Source organism: Parasteatoda tepidariorum, chromosome 5, assembly GCF_982258835.1.
Source record: "Parasteatoda tepidariorum strain Cologne lab strain chromosome 5, Ptep-v5.0, whole genome shotgun sequence".
NCBI classification, from domain to species: domain Eukaryota; kingdom Metazoa; phylum Arthropoda; class Arachnida; order Araneae; family Theridiidae; genus Parasteatoda; species Parasteatoda tepidariorum.
The window spans coordinates 71,008,760-71,025,653 of record NC_141759.1 but is presented as its reverse complement, the minus strand read 5'-3'; the positions used below and the strand labels follow the sequence as shown (position 1 = coordinate 71,025,653).

Here is a 16,894-nt window from a genome sequence, read left to right as displayed (position 1 = left end):
TGCCAGTATTTTTGCTTCACCATGGGCAAATTCAATTTTAAAACCTTTTTCTTCAATCCTGCCAATCGACAGCAAATTTCCGCCAAGTCTGGTACATACAATACATTTGCAAGATTAATGTTGCTTTTGGTAGAATCTTCTTGTACTGAAATAGTGATGTTTCCTGTTCCAGTAACTTGAACTTTTTCAGAATTCGCCACTTCTACTACTGAGGTGTAATCAGTTAGCGATTCGAATTTCTTTCTGTTTGACGTCATGTGCTCTGTAGCACCACTGTCTAGAATCCAGATTGTTGAGTCTTCAGCTTTAAATTTATTTGTTAAGAAGGCCCAGTTCGTTTTTAAATCTATAGCAGTCTTGGCACTGCTTTGATTTCTTTGTTGTACTTCTTCACAATTTTTGGAGATGTGACCCCATTCTCCGCAGCTAAAACACCTGACAGTTTTCTTCGAATTTGCAGCTGTTCCGCTGTTTCTTTTTGTTGTCCATTTCTTCACAGTGTTTGTCTGCATTGGTCTTTTTTGATTATAGTTTCTTGTGTGAAGTGCCCGTTCTTCCTGCTCTTCAACATTTGGCATATTTCTATATATTCTTTTTTCTTCAACTAATAGTCTAGACTTCACAATGGTTGTTGTCAAGTTATCTTCGTCCTTTTCTAAGTTCAGGATTAAGCTTTCGTATGACTTTGGCAGACCTATTAACATGACGAGAGCAACTTCTCGGTCTGTGAAAGCGTAACCACCACTCGACAGTTTTCGGTGTATTTCAATCAATCTCGTCAAATATGATTGAATTGTTTCACCAGGCTTCAAGGTAATGTTAAAAAAGTCCTTCATTAATTGTAAAACATGCAGTAAGCCAAATTTGGTATGCATATCCTTCAATGTTGAAAATGATACTCTTGGCCACCGCGGCATTATTTATTATTTAGTTATTTTTAAAAGCTGTGAGTGGCATCAGTTGGTTTTTGTTTTATAATTTTCATGGAACGTTTATGTTATGTGCTTGTCGTTAGTTATTACCTGTTTTATTTATAATAAATGTTTGTCCTAGTTAATTCTTCGTACTTTATTTAATAATTTCAAACTCAATCTTTAGCATTTATAAACCATGCAATCTGGATAAGTTTTAGAACCGTTTGCAACATTTGGCGCCCAGAACACGGACACGACAAGTAAATTGAATTTGAACTAAAGATTGGCGTTATGGAACGAAGAATTTTAAGGTCAGTTTTTACAAAACAATATGATTCACTGATTAAATTATTAGATAGTGAAATTAAAGATAAAACAGATATTTCGGCAAGATTTCTATCATTTACGGAAAAGTTTAAAGTTCTAAGAGAAGCAGACGATAAAATTTATCATGATCTTTTAAAGAAAGAAAACGTTAATGATGCCGAAATTGAAGAAGAACTAATGAATTCAAATGAGTATTCGATTAAATTTCATAAGATTCAGGAATTAATTAAGTCTTTAGAGAAACCTGAAAGTAATTGGGATACTCATTTGTCTATCTACAATAAGCGACAAGTACGATTACCAAAAATTGAGCTGAAGAAATACGATGGCGATTTTAAGGGTTGGATTGGATTTTGGTCACAGTTTTCAAAAATTCATAATGATGATAATCTGGATAATGAGGATAAATTTGAGTATTTATTCCAATGCATGAAACCAAATTCTCCGGCCTATAAATTAGTCGAAAATTTTCCTTCCTCGAAAGAAAATTATGAAAAGGCGATTAACCTTTTAAAATCAAGATTCGGGAAGGATGAATTTTTAATTGAATATTACGTACGCGAAATTTTAAATTTAGTATTAAAGAAAGAAAGTGTAAAGTCTGTAGCTGAATTATATGATTCTTTAGAAGCCCAACTTAGAGCTCTGGATTCATTGGGCGTAACGAAAGAAAAATATGCAGCCATGCTGTTTCCTTTGGTAGAATCAGCTTTACCAGATATCACTTTTAAAACATGGGATCGCTATCGTGTTTCTAAAAATGTTTCAACGGCTGACCATTCCGATTGCTTAACGGAATTGCTTAACTTTTTAAAAGTTGAAGTCGAAAGTGAAGAGAGATTAAAATTAAGAAAGAACTCTCTTGAAAATGTTACTAAAAGTAGTTTTAGGATAAATAAACCTAGAGATATCCCAACAGCAACTACATTAGTATCAGCCCGAAATTCTCAAATTAAAGATCGGAGTTGTATTTTCTGTACAAGAACAACTCATAATTCACAGGATTGTGCTAGCGTTTTAGATTCATCTTTTGAAGAACGTAGTGCAATGTTAAAAAAGAAAGGAGCCTGCTTTAAATGTTTAAGAACGGGTCACCGCTCATCTACCTGTAGAGTTCTTGTGAAATGCGTAATATGCAAAAAGACGCATTACCCAATTATGTGTCCTAATTCTATTAATCATGATCTTACGAAGTTTGACCAAAAAGAACCGGAAATTGCAAATACCTTATCCACTTCATCTAATCGTTCGATTTCGTATTTACAAACTTTGATTGCACATGTTGTTATTGGTAACCAAAGGATTCCTGTGAGAGTATTATGTGATTCTGGCTCTCAAAAGAGTTACATTAAAAACTCATGTGCGAGAGATTGTAAATTGGTTACATGCGGGAAAATTGCGTTATCACAAGTTCTATTTGGTGGGAAGAAAACACCATTAATGACACATAATTTGTTCAAAGTTCAATTGTCAGCTCAAGATTCTGAATCTGATTTGGTACTTGAATTAATTGGCACTGATCAAATTTGTACTACTATACCAAAATTTAATGATGAGAAAATTTATAACTTGCTCAAGAATAAAAATATAGTTCTTAGTGATTATTCAGTTGAAGACGCCAAAAGTATAGAAGACATTCAAATATTACTAGGAGCTGATGCTTGGACAAAAATTGTTACTCCTGATATGGTTTCGGTTGATAAGAATTTATTGGCAATCAGAACCACTCTAGGATGGACTCTAATTGGTAGCAAACAAGGTTCCAATTTCGAAATGTCTACCTTACTGACTTCCATGACATGCTCCTCTGAAATTTCTAAATTTTGGAAGTTAGAAACATTGGGTATTTTGGATCCTGTAGAAATAATTACTGAAGAAGAAAGAAATGAGAAGGTAACCAAGTTTTTTGAGCAAACTACCAGACGAAATAATACTGGTCGCTATGTTGTGCGTCTTCCTTTTGTTGACGATCATCTTCCTCTAGAATCCAATCGAGAAGCTGCTTTGAAAAGACTCGAATTTACATCAAGAAAATTAAAGAAACTTGGAAGATTTCAAGATTATGATGATGTAATAAATGAGTGGTTGAATGAAGGGATAATCGAGTTAGTGCCTACGCCAAACTGTTGGGGAAAAACTCATTACTTACCACATCGGGCAGTATTTAAGGATAGTAGCACGACCAAGACTAGGCCAGTGTTTGATGCTTCTAACAAAGATAAAAATGGACTTTCTTTAAATGGTTGCCTAGAAGTTGGACCGAATTTGTTAGACTTAATACCACTAGTTTTAACAAACTTCAGAAAGTTTCCTGTAGGACTAACTTCAGATATTGAGAAAGCATTCTTACAAATTGAACTTGACATCTCAGACAGAGATTTCCTTCGTTTTTTCTGGTGGAAAAATAATAATATAGTTGAATTTCGACACTGCAGAGTAGTTTTTGGGGTTTGTAGCTCTCCTTTTCTCCTTTCTGCCTGTTTGAAAGATTTGCTAAAGAACCCACCTGATCATTTGAGCCAGATCGCCGAAACACTCGAAGGAACATTTTACATGGATAATTGTCTCACAGGTGTATCTGAAGAACATGAAATTCAACATTATATTGACAATGTTAGGGAGTTGATGATTTCTGCCGGATTTAATCTTAGAGGCTGGAAAAGTAGCATAGATGTAGATGATTGTCCAGAAAATGTATTGGGTCTTCAATGGTACCGTCCATCAGATGAATTGGGATGTCGGGTAGAGAGTTGGAATGGAGCAACTACAAGACGAATGTTATTATCGAGTATCCAGAAAATTTTGATTGAATCTAAAAACTGATTGGGATGAGGATTTACCTAAAGAAATTCTAGGGGAGTTTAATAAATGGACTAATGAAGTACATCATTTAAAGGACTGTCTTTTACCAAGAAGAATTATCATAAACTCGTCAAGCTCGTTACATACATTCTGTGATGCTAGCAAAACTGCTTATGGTGTTTGCATATTTCTACGTACAGAGGAAAAAGGAGAAGTTCTTTTGTATCTTATCTTGGCGAAATCCCGAGTAGCACCATTGAAAGAAATGACATTACCTAGACTTGAACTTATGGCTGCTGTACTCGGTGTAAGATTATATCAATTAGCATTGAAATCCTTAGACATAAAAGATTTGAACACATACTTTTGGTCTGATTCATCAGTTGTTTTATCTTGGATAAAAAGGCGAAATAATTGGTCTGTATTTGTCGAGAACAGAGTTAGAGAAATACAGGATTACAGCAAATCAGGTGTTTGGAAACATGTACCAGGAATTATAAACCCTGCTGATTTGTTGTCGAGAGGTTGTTTTCCCTTAAAGCTTCTAAAATCACAGTGGTGGACTGGTCCTGAATTTCTGAAAACATCTCCCGAGTTTTGGCCATCAGCTGACCCTGATTATGACATCGACGAAATTGATAGAGAAAGGAGGCGAACTGTTATTTTAGCCGAAAATACCAACATGGAAACAATACTTTCGGAATTGGGTAATAGATTTTCAAAATATTCCATGATTGTACGTACCATTGCTTGGATGTTGAGATTCCGACCTACTCATTTTAGAAGTCAAACTTATCAGAAAAACATATCCAATGAAGAGTTTGAAAAGGCTGAAAAAACATTATTTTATATAATACAGAAAGATGCCTTCGATGAAGAACAGCGAAAGAAAGATCTTAAAAACCTTCAAGTTTTTCTCGACGAGGATGGTATTTTAAGAATGAAGTCTAGAGTTCTGGATTCACAAAATTCACAAGAATATACCTTTCCGATAATTTTACCGTCAAAACATCTGATAGTGTTGCGTATGATCGAACAACTACACTTAGAGTACAAGCATGCTGGAACTCAGACCTTATTGATTATCCTCAGAGAGAGATTTTGGATTATTAGAGGTAGAAAAACCATACGATCTGTCGTACAACGATGCATAATTTGTCAGAGAAATGCCGTCAAGTCTTTTGAAGTACCTCTTCCACCGTTACCAGAAGACAGAACAAAAATGGTGAAAACCTTTCAAGTGACTGGTGTAGATTTAGCTGGTCCTATTTTTTTGAAAGGTAGAGTAAAATCTTGGATAGTGATTTTCACGTGCGCTATTTTTAGAGCCGTCCATCTTGAACTGATTACTTCCTTAAGCACCTATGCCTTTATGGAAGCGTTCCGTCGTTTTATTGCTCGAAGAGGTAGAATTGAAGTGGCCTACTCTGATAATGGTTCAAATTTCGTTGGTTTGAATAACGCTTTACAGCAATTGGATTGGGCTGAAATAGAAAATAAGAGTGCCTTACAGAAGATAAAATGGAAATTCAATCCTCCCACAGCATCATGGTGGGGTGGATTCTGGGAAAGGTTGATTAAGATTTTAAAGGATGTTCTTCGGAAAAATTTGGGTCATGCCTGCCTGGGATACGAAGAATTTTTAACTTTGCTTTGCGAATGCGAATCTTTGATGAACAACAGACCACTAACCTATGTTTCAGAAGATAGTGAAGACTTAGTAACATTAAGACCATCTATGTTTATCCAAAGCTTATCTTGTAATGGTGTTGGAGACTTGGATGAGATTCAGTCTGTAAGTTTGACTGAAAGATGGAAATATTTACAGCGTGTCAGAGAAACACTCAGAAAACGGTTTCAGAAAGAATACTTAGGCTTTCTTCGTAACACTCCTAGGGGACAGAGAGGAAATATCAAGATACATGACATAGTTCTCATTGGAAATGATAACAAAAAGAGAATAGACTGGATGCTAGGTCGAGTGATAGAAATGATACCAGGGAAGGACAACATCATCCGTCTGGTGAAATTAAAGACATCAACGGGAATTATTCATAGACCTATTCAGCGTCTCTTCCCACTGGAATTAAATTCTGAGAAGGATATATTTTCCTCTGCAGACTGCAATGAAAAGAATAGCCAAAGTTTTCAAGGGGAAGACAACACAGCCCGTATTCAATGTGGAAAAAATATTACAAGGGTCATTAAAAAAACACGTTTTGGAAGAGAAGTTCACCCTCCTGAAAAACTCAACTTATGAACTATTAATTTTTGGGTTGAACTTTAAAGTTAAATTTTAAAATTAAATTATATAGATTGCAAAATTCCTATTTTGCAAGGGGGGAGAATGTTGAAAATGATACTCTTGGCCACCGCGGCATTATTTATTATTTAGTTATTTTTAAAAGCTGTGAGTGGCATCAGTTGGTTTTTGTTTTATAATTTTCATGGAACGTTTATGTTATGTGCTTGTCGTTAGTTATTACCTGTTTTATTTATAATAAATGTTTGTCCTAGTTAATTCTTCGTACTTTATTTAATAATTTCAAACGCAATCTTTAGCATTTATAAACCATGCAATCTGGATAAGTTTTAGAACCGTTTGCAACATTCAATACAATCCATGCGTCCCTCGCTTTGGCGCAGTCGCCAATATCATCCAAAAACGTATCTTCTACAATCAAGAACATTAGAGTTAAAGCTTCATCATTTTTCTTTCTCTCATTTTCGGACATTTCAGCAAGTCCATAGCCAGGCTCAACTGCCTCCCAGCATTTCTTCTGCACCATCAGTGCACGGGCACGTATTGCCCAATGCATGATAATTTTCGCCGTTCAACTTCTTCAATTTGTATTCTTCCATAGCGGCGATTATTATTGTGCTGCCTATCTTCTTAGATCCGAATTTCTAATATTTATTTACACAGAGCGTCGTGCTGATAACGTGTTGAAATTAAATTGCAATTGTAAATAAACAGATCATTTTTGAGAAAAGAAATATTTTAATAAAGATTATAACATAAGACAAATTAGACGAGAAAAAAAGAACACTTCTATTTGATATATTTTCTATAAATTAATAATAAAAAGTTGCCAAAATCAAACGAACAAAAACAAGGCAATGCATCAGTCTGACTGCTTACAACAACCTCGATTTTCTGATTTCATCAATAACCTCCGATCCTGGTACTTTATATTCTTTCAGTATCCGGGTCATCCTCAAGGATGTTTCCCAGGCCGTCACCAACAGCGCTTGAGCGATGTAAATAAAAGTACCGTACCGTCAACTGTTACAAATTTGATGAATCATATAAATGCTAAAACAAAAAATTTGCGATCGCAACGCTCGAATACGCTATCTTCGGGAGAATACCGGTTCCTTGTCTTGATCCTCTTCCCTTTTCTCTTTTCCTCTACTCAGTTTCAAGGGGATCTACTACGATATTTCCCCTTCCATAATATTCTTCGTATTTAATTGGCGATCGAAATGGGCTGCAGGTGGCGTAGAGCAGAACTCTTTTCCTATGGCAACACTTCACATGCTTTCCCCATTAGCGTGTGGAAAGTCATAGAGGAAGGAAGTACGTTAGTTTCTCTCTTGATTTTCATATAGATTAAAATCTTTTAACTTGAAAAACTATATGGAACTGAAAACTACATTAAACATAGTTCTAAAGAAAAGTATCACGGAAATTTTTAAAAATATTTTTATTAAGTAAAAAGGAAAAATATTAAAAAAAGGGAAAATATCGTAGTACATTCCTATATAACTGAAAAGAGGAGGAGAGGGAAGGGAGAAGGGCTAAAGGCATGAAACCGGTCTCTCCCCAGATGGCGTATTCGAGTGTTGCGATCGCGAATTGTCAAAAATATCTTCTAAAATTTCCACAACGCTTATTTTTAGAACCATGTTCAATGTAGTTATCAGTTATATATAGTATTCTAACTTAAAAAGATTTCAATTCATTTAAAAATCAAAACAGAAATTATTGTACTTCCTTCACCTATGACTATTTACACGCGACTGGAGTAAAAATGCTAAGTGTTGCCATGGGTAGAGAGTTCGGATATGCGCTATCTGTAGCTACCTGTACCAATTTTAAAGAATTTGACAGGGAAATAAATTCGGTAAAATTTGTTGTTTTTCACGTACTGCATAATTATAATAATAATAAATATGTAAAAAAGAAGAAAATAAAATAATTAAAACTGTTGCTATTTATCAAATTTTGCATCTGAGCTTTTCAATTGAAAAGTAAATTAAAATTTTAAAATTAGACTGCCGTACATAACTTTTCAGACATCCTATTAACGTTTTCATTATTTAAATAAAATTAAACTGTGTATGAAAAATGGCTCTAACTTGCCTTATTTTTCTGTGTTTATTTTGCCTTTATTATTCTGTGTTTGTTTCAGGAAACTTTGGTATGTTACTTTAACTAAAGTGGGGTGCACTGGGTTCATTTCGTGTGGCCAGTTTTGACGTTAGCAGTGCTAACTAAAGATATATAATTTGCCATATTGATGCATTCATGATCAATTTAAGAATTGATTGCGGTAAAAATCAAAACAAACTCAAACACATGTTGTTTTTGTGTTTATTAAACTAAGAATTAAGGTCATAAGTAACTTTAACACCATGGTTCGAAAAAAAATTGATAATCGAGTACGAATATTGATTGAAAATTGTGTTTCTACCCATCATCGTTCTTTATTTGTAGTTGTTGGTGAAAAAGCTCGAGATTCTGTAAGTTTTATACTTACGTTTCTGAATGTCTAAAAATAACTAATTAAAATTTTGAATTATAATTGTATTTATCATAAGTGTTTCAACTTGAGTGTTTTAACACTATTATATCTATGTGCTGTATTATATCTATATTATTACGTTAATTATGTTGTTGCTATTATTAAAAATTAAATAAATAAAGAGAATATGTTAAACGCTTTTTTATTTCGTGAAATTTTGTGTTAGTTATTTGCTTGATTTATTCTTAAATTATTTTTCTAAGATTTTTTATGGACTTTCTTTTACTTCATGATACTTTTTATCTTTGAAAATATAGCTAGTGTTAATATTTTTCTTTTAAGTGTAGAATTATTTCTCATCATCTATATATTCATTTTAGGTTGTAATTTTACATGAAATGCTTTCTAAAGCTGAAGTTAAAGCCAGGCCTACTGTTTTGTGGTGCTATAAGAGTGATCTTGGGTTTTCAACGTAAGTTATATTTTTCACTACTTTCTGAAACTTTTTATGTTAAATCTCTACAGCCACTTTAATTGCTAGGAATGTTTCCGTATCGTGATTTGTTGCCCTAACTACAATCGCCAAGGCCCCAAATAGATTTTAAACTTGCAAATTTAAAAATAAATCGATGTTTGCTGGGAGGTGGCTACGAGTTATACCTTTCAAGTTGGTCCCTTTCTGCGATGTTTTTAATTAATTTCTTGTGGGCCGCTGCCTTGAAGTTGCCAAGATTAGGCGATTATTCTGCCACAAATCACGATACGGGAATCTCTTCTAGTCGCACCGAGATAAACCAAACATTTCAAAATGGTAGATCAAGATCAAAATTTGTTAAAAAATATTAAATATAAAGCAGATGTTTTATATAAGTAGTAAAAGAACCAATAGTCTAACAGGGGTCTGTTTAGAAGAAATTTGAGTCTGTTAACGGACCCTTCATAAAATATCTTTTCATTAAAACGGACCCTTCACAAAATAATTTATCTTTTAATCGCACCCTTCATAAATTTGTTTATCTTCATTACTGTTTTTTTAATCGAATAAACCCTCCCAGGGGGGGGGGGAGACTATTTGAGACAAACTAAGTTTCCCTAAGTTTAAATTCCAAATGTAGTATTCTAAGAAAATATTTCTACTTTTTCAAACATCATGTGTGCATTCTTATTGATGTTAAATCATAATTTTTTTTGTAAATAAATAATTGATCGATTTATATTTATTCATAAAATTAATTAATTGAATATTATGTAAGTAAAAATTAATTTCTGGCAATTTTTTAAGTTTACTTAATGCGTAACACATTAAAAATGATACATTACTAAGTTGTGTTATTTTAAATATGTCACTTGAAATTATTAAAAATGTTAGTGATTTTGTGTCCATTATTCATCCGAAATGAATATTCTGTGTTGAGCAATATAGGCTAAATACCAAATATTTGTATGTTGCATCTCTAATTTAGTAGCAGCAATTGTTGAGCAGAATTTTGTACCTATTTACAATTTAAAAACTTCTTGAAAAGGTTTTTAGCAATTTTTGTAATAGCAGGACCCTATTTGCACAAATTCACAAAAGCAGGACCCTGGTTGAAAGAATGTGACTTAACACTTATTTTATATTCACAAATTATGAATAGTTTTTTTCACAATTTTATAAAAACAGGCCCTTTAACAAAATTTCTGGACTGACCCCTGTCTAAGGAGCCGTTGAACATATAATGAAAGAACTTAGGCTTAAAACATAATAAAATATTCAGTAGACATTTTGGTGCAGGTATTATGAAAATATTCCCTTAGAACCACTATGACACAATCAGAAATAGTGCAATTTGATCTAGTACTCAAACTTAACTATGAGGAACTGGTTCTTGACCTAAGCCCTAGTAGACGAAGACTCAACCATTTCTATTGAGTTTTGACTATGCAAAGGTCAATAATTATTTAATGTCTATTATTAAAGATATGTCTAGATATAATCAACAATATTAAATAAATTTTTATGAAGCATTATTTTACTATCGATATTTTTTGACTATTTCTCTGTGAAAAATATTCTAATGAATAAAAAGTTTCTGTTGGCTATACACACTTTTTAAATAAAATTTCTTCCAGGAATAAGAAAAAAAGACGAAGATTGAAAAGTGCACTTTCTGGCCAAGGAAAGCAAGTCCTCGATGAAAATGACTCAATTGAATATTTCATAGCTTCAACTAATATTAGATATTGCTACTATAGGTAAATTTAACTTGATTTCTTATTCATCCAGTGGCAGATTAATACTTTTTATGGTTCTAAGCATTGGTAGGGTCCCACTTTTAATTGACTGATGAGTTAATTTACATTCATAAGATTCTCTCGCCTTATGGCAGAATTTCCAACTTTCTAAACTTTGAAAATAAGAAATAATTAAGAAAAATGCTTTATTAAATGTCTTTTTTTTTAAAGAATACCTCTACATTAGGAGTGCACAACCTTTTTCAGTGAAGGGCCACATGCACAGCAGATTGACCAATGAAGGGCCGCATGCCAAAGTGTTTAGACCGACATATTGAAAGCAATTGTTGGTGGTGATTGTTACCTAAACATCATTGTTTATATAACACTAAATTCTTTTTGTCGGTTAACCTTGTAATCTCTTTGCAAAAAATACAATACTTTAAAACGTTTAAAATTAGAAAATGCAAAACTGATTACTTAAGAAGGAAAACAGAGTTCGAAAATCAGAATCAATTTATCAGAAAAAATTTAGATAAATTGAAATAATTAAAAAACTATGGAAAAATTGAAATTTTTTTTATCACATTACAAAATACAAAAGTCCGTTTAAACATAAATTTTAAAGTTAAATTTTTTTTCCATAGAATTAAATTTCAAATAAATAAATATTCTAGTTATTAATATAAATTCAAGTTAAATACTTTGATTTAAAGAAAGTTTATAGGGTTAAAAATGATTAAAACAAAACCCCTTCAGTGGAAAATAAGATTTAGCATTTATTAGGGAATGTACTTTAACTTTCAGACATTTTTATTTTAAATTAATAATAAGAGGCTGAGAGAGGGAAGAAAAAGAAAGAAAGAAAACATATTAAATTTTAAGGAACTATATTCCTTAATAATAAAAAACTATTAAGATACTTGTTTACAGCTTTTTATGACGAATATATTTTTAACATGACACTTACTATTTACAATTAATACACAATCAATTAACAATCAATAAAATTTACATTACTTTACGAAACTTATCTTGATTAAATGTTTTATACAGTTAAAATTTAATGATATATAAATCATTTCTCAGCATATAATCATAAATGATATAAAATGCTCCAAGAAGGTGGAAAATAGTTTAAAAAATTTCTTAATGGTTATACTGTAATTTGCAAAATTTTTGAATATTGTGATAATTTTATCTACTTGATCATGTGACATTTTTTGAGCCATTAAATGAAAATGTAATGATTGTATTTAAAGACTACTCTGTAATTTTGAACAGGTCAAATTCATTCTGGAAAACAGTCTTTCGACAGAAGCTGTTGTTGTGGGTAGTATTAAATTTAGAGCAAATAACATAATCAGTTTTGTAATTTGTCCTAGATGGTGTTCTTCCTTTCTGGGTTTTTAAATCGCGGAAATACATATAGCGATGTGTTATTTTTTAATTGCTTGAATACGAATTGCTATGTGTTATTTTTTAATTGCTTGAATACGAATTGCCATGTGTGATTTTTAAATTGCGTAAATAAAAAACTCGATGCTTGTTTTTCAAATCGCGTGAATATGAATTGTGTGGCTTTTAAATTGCGAAAGGACTACTCACAACACTTGATTTTTAAAATGCATGAATATGAATCGCGATATATGATTTGAAAACGCGTGCATATGAATTGCGAGAAAAGTAGCTACGGATGATATATACGAATCGCGATATGTGATTTTAAATCCCATAAATACGAAACGCGATGGATTATTTTTAAATCTCGTTAATGTTAATACGAAATGCGATGCGCAGTTTTCAGATAGCGTAAATACAAATTACGATGTATGACTTTTAAATTACATGTGACAACAAAAAGAATAGGTTCGATGTGTGTTGTTAAACTTGCACGTGTTCATGGGACTAAAGAATTATGCCATGTTTTGAATTATTTTTTTTGCAAAACGGACCGCGTTTAATATGAACACATCTCGTTTTTTTTTTCCTGGGAAGGTGTTGATTTGGCTTAGATACGTAATTACTTTTTAAGTTACAAAAAAAAATTTAAACTGAATCGAATTTCACGAGTTGTAATATTGCGTGAAAATATCAGGTATATTCTAAATCACAAATAAAAATGCAGCAATAACGGGAAAGAAGAAAAAACACGTTCGAAAAACCTCTTAAAAAATGCGTGTTAAAATCGGGTACAACGCAAATGATAAAATCGGCACAAACAGAGCACGTAAAAAATAATTATTTTAATGTGCGATTCAAAACTCGCTTGCTGTCAAACCATAGTATTAAAAATATCATAATCTTTTTAAATCACGGGGAAAACGTAATAACTACTAACCAAAATACTTTTATATTTCAGATGAAATTGGAGTAAATAAAGTCCATCAAAATTTTATGTAATTTACAGGCGGGATTTGAAATTAAAATGTCGCAAGAGCGTATAAAAAATATCGGTACTTTCAAAACCTTGTAGAAATGTGTAGCAATAATTTCTAAAATAACGATTGAAAAATAATTTGATTTGAGATAAAATCGTTACCATGTCAAAAAATGGTTATCTAAATGAGGGATTCTTTACTCGCGATTCGTAATAATATCGTGCTAAAATATCGAAGTTTTAAAAACAATTGTGCAGCAATAACTGTTGAAGAAAGGATCTAAAGTCATTTAGATTTTCCATGAAGTTTGCACAAATAAAGCGCTTCATAACTTTCAAAAATCGCTATTTCAGAAACTACTTGAAAATGGGTCGCAATAACTACCGAAAAGTCATTGGAATCGGCACATACGAAAAGCGTCAAAAGTGGTAATTAAAATTCGTAAATCGTAATAATGATGTATTAAAAATATTGAGATTTTTAAAACTATGCTGAAATCCGTAGCGTTAACCATCGAAAAACTACATTGATTGAGATTGGGTGCGTCAAAAACTTAAAAGTGTAAATTTAAATTACCGAATTTTTTTTATTATTTTTCAAAAACAAATATTTAATTTTTTTTTCATTTTGTTCAGATTGCGGCCGCGGGCCGCACATCGAGGGTTGGCGGGCCGCATTTGGCCCGCGGGCCGCAGGTTGAGCACCCCTACTCTACATTATTTTATTTTTTTACTATATTTTTATTTTATTCTCTTTAATCATTATTACTGTATAAAGCTTAACAGTTTGTGGGACGATCAATGTACACATATAGTTATAAAAAAAATTCATAAGTATGTAAGTAATTTAAATGCTTTCTTTTTCTGAAATGTAATTTCATGCACTAGTTTTATTTATTTGAGTTGTTATGTATTTTTATGCTTTTTTTCTTTTCTTTTCCTATTCTCATGCCTGTAATTTCATGAATTCTCACATGTTTTAAAATTTTTTACGTATGCATTTTCAAGACTTTCCAAGAACAAGATTTCGTCTAAGAATATTTCAATAACTTCCTCTTAATGGTTCTGTTATTTAGTAGAAATAATAAATTTCCAACCAGTATTATATTAATGCTCAGTATTATTATTTATATGTAAAGTTATGTCGAGACTCAAGACAGTGTAATTAAGCTGTGGCTTAAAATAGTAGGCTGTTCCCATTTGTAAATATCATTAAAGCAAATATTGACACCTAGTTTTTATATTAAAAATTTCTCTATAAGCTCAATCAAGTAAATTGTACTTGTCAAGATTTCAATATTATCCTAATACTTTACGTAATTTTTATTATTTAATAAGACATAATTTTTGAAAATCATATTACAGAATAAAATTTTTTTTTTTTTTATCAATTTGTTTTTCTTTTAATTAAAATGTCTTATTTTAATTGAAAGAAGCCAAGTGAAAAATCCTTTTTTTTCTCTAAACTTTTTAGCATTGTCACAGTTTGAATGTGAGCCGAGGATGTTTACGTAGTAAGATAATTCAAATTCAAACATAAAGCTTTAATGGACTTTTTTATTCCAATCATTTTATAATGATGATATCAGAGAGCCTTGTGACAGAATTTTTTAGAGCTTTCTGAAACAATTCTCTCTAGTACTAATACTTTCTGAGAGACATTTTTAATAGTAGCAAATATATATATGTTACTAATTTAAAATAACAGAAGACTTTCTATTTACAAAAGAAGAAAAAAAAAGAGCTTTAATGTTTAGAACAGAATAGTATATATATATTTTTTTAATGATAAATATGAGATTTTTTTTTAAAATCTAAATATAAAAGAATACATATTCTAATATTATTGGCGATATTCTCTTGTTCTAAACAATATTGGTATAGTTAACCTGTTTTAAATTTTTGCTATCTGGAAATTAGTTTTTACAACATGAATCTGAAATTCTAGCTAAAGTCAATCATTGCGGAATTTTTTTATTTAAAAAAAAAATCACTAGCGATTTTCCACATCTAATATGCGACATTTTTTGATATGCGATATAAGACATTTTTTGAATATAATTCTGCAAAAAAGGGGAAAAAGTTCCGTAGAAAAAAAAATATTTTGAAAAATTCTGCAGATAAAAAAACCAAAATTTTTCCCAAATAAAAAATCTTTCTGCAAGAACTCTGTAATGTTCTGCAACAATGTCGCCCAGGATTCTGGAGGTCAGAAAGTGTATTCCGAAAAATATCTAATACAAGTTAAATTTTTAATTAGAAGATTCAGATAATTAATTAAAGATTCAGATAATTAATAAAAGGTTCTGTTAAATCTTGAGTTTTAATATAATTTTATTGAAATACTTTTTTTTAAAGACTGTCTACATATTTAAATTAGCTTACGAGACCAAATCTAAGGAAAATTTTTGTTTTTATCAATTTATAATACTGAAGTGAACACTTATATATTATTCCAGAAGTTGCACTCGATAGTACATAGTTTTTGTTGTTTTATTTTAGTTATTTTGTTTTATCTATCAATATTAAGTTAAATCTATAAGCATTTTTTATTTTATTTAGCTTATTATTACAGTAGAACCCTAATTATCTGACACTATATAAGGACCATGAGTGTGGGGGAAAATTTTAAATTATTCAATTCATTTTAAAATTAATTTTTTTAAGTGTATAAACATTATAGTTCGAGAAATTTTTTTCTAAAAATAAGTAACTATGATTTAAAATAATACACTTGTGTTTCATTTTTGGATCATACATAACAATGCAATATCATGAAAAATATAACTGATACATTTTTGTTTTCTCTTTACTTGCTGTTTTCTGGCAGCTAGATTTTTGGATCTTAACACAACAGAAATTAGGTGACAACAATTTTAATAATGATGAAACATGTTTTGGAAAACTTTTTACGTGTGTCAAATAATCAAAATGTCGTATGACTGGGTATTGGGAAGGAGTAGAACTATATTTTTATGTTATTATTATGAAGTTTTTCTTTTAAAGCAATAATTCCCCTATGTTTGGCAGCTAAGAAAAGCATCTTTTTAATGTTGACTACGACGAATTTTTTTTTTCATGCATACTTTTATTTTTAGAAGATTTCCACAACAAAAGCTGTAACAAGATAAAAAAATGAGACGATTCATTAAGAGAGTGGGATAATCTGATATTCTAAATTGTATTTTTGAATGTTGAACCTTTATTTACTTCTGTTTAATGATCTTTTGTAATTGTCTTAGTTTCAAAAATAAATATGAATTATTTATTATTAAACTAAATAAATTACTAAATTATTTTTTATTTTTTTAGAGAAACTCGTTCTATTTTGGGACAGACATTTGGAATGGCTATACTTCAAGATTTTGAAGCTTTGACTCCAAATCTCTTAGCACGTACTGTCGAAACTGTTGAAGGAGGCGGGATGATATTAATTTTGCTACAATCTTTAACATCCTTAAAACAGCTTTATACTATGGCAATGGTATTTGCTATTTTTGAAAAAATTC

General features: G+C 31.1%; 3 protein-coding genes across 4 annotated transcripts in view; all 3 read left to right on the top strand.

The window, feature by feature from the left end:
- The first annotated feature begins 1,205 nt into the window (after window positions 1–1,205).
- On the top strand, window positions 1,206–4,064 carry LOC147809495 (uncharacterized). The gene is made up of 2 exons (XM_087162847.1): window positions 1,206–1,581; window positions 1,819–4,064. The coding sequence occupies exons 1-2, from the start codon at window positions 1,206–1,208 to the stop codon at window positions 4,062–4,064; spliced, it is 2,622 nt and encodes an 873-aa protein (XP_087018973.1).
- Window positions 4,065–4,308: 244 nt separating this feature from the next.
- On the top strand, window positions 4,309–6,303 carry LOC147809494 (uncharacterized). The gene has a single exon (XM_087162846.1). It carries the CDS (start codon window positions 4,309–4,311, stop codon window positions 6,301–6,303), a length of 1,995 nt encoding a protein of 664 aa, XP_087018972.1.
- Window positions 6,304–8,573: 2,270 nt separating this feature from the next.
- The window catches only part of l(1)G0020 (RNA cytidine acetyltransferase l(1)G0020), a 28,617-nt gene continuing 20,296 nt past the window's right edge, over window positions 8,574–16,894 (top strand). For both annotated transcript variants that reach the window (XM_087164179.1, XM_087164178.1), the window contains exons 1-4: window positions 8,574–8,789; window positions 9,172–9,263; window positions 10,904–11,026; window positions 16,698–16,869. In XM_087164179.1, the coding sequence (XP_087020305.1) occupies window positions 8,682–8,789; window positions 9,172–9,263; window positions 10,904–11,026; window positions 16,698–16,869 (495 nt within the window). In that variant the 5' untranslated portion in view covers window positions 8,574–8,681. The remainder of the gene's footprint in view (window positions 8,790–9,171; window positions 9,264–10,903; window positions 11,027–16,697; window positions 16,870–16,894) is intronic.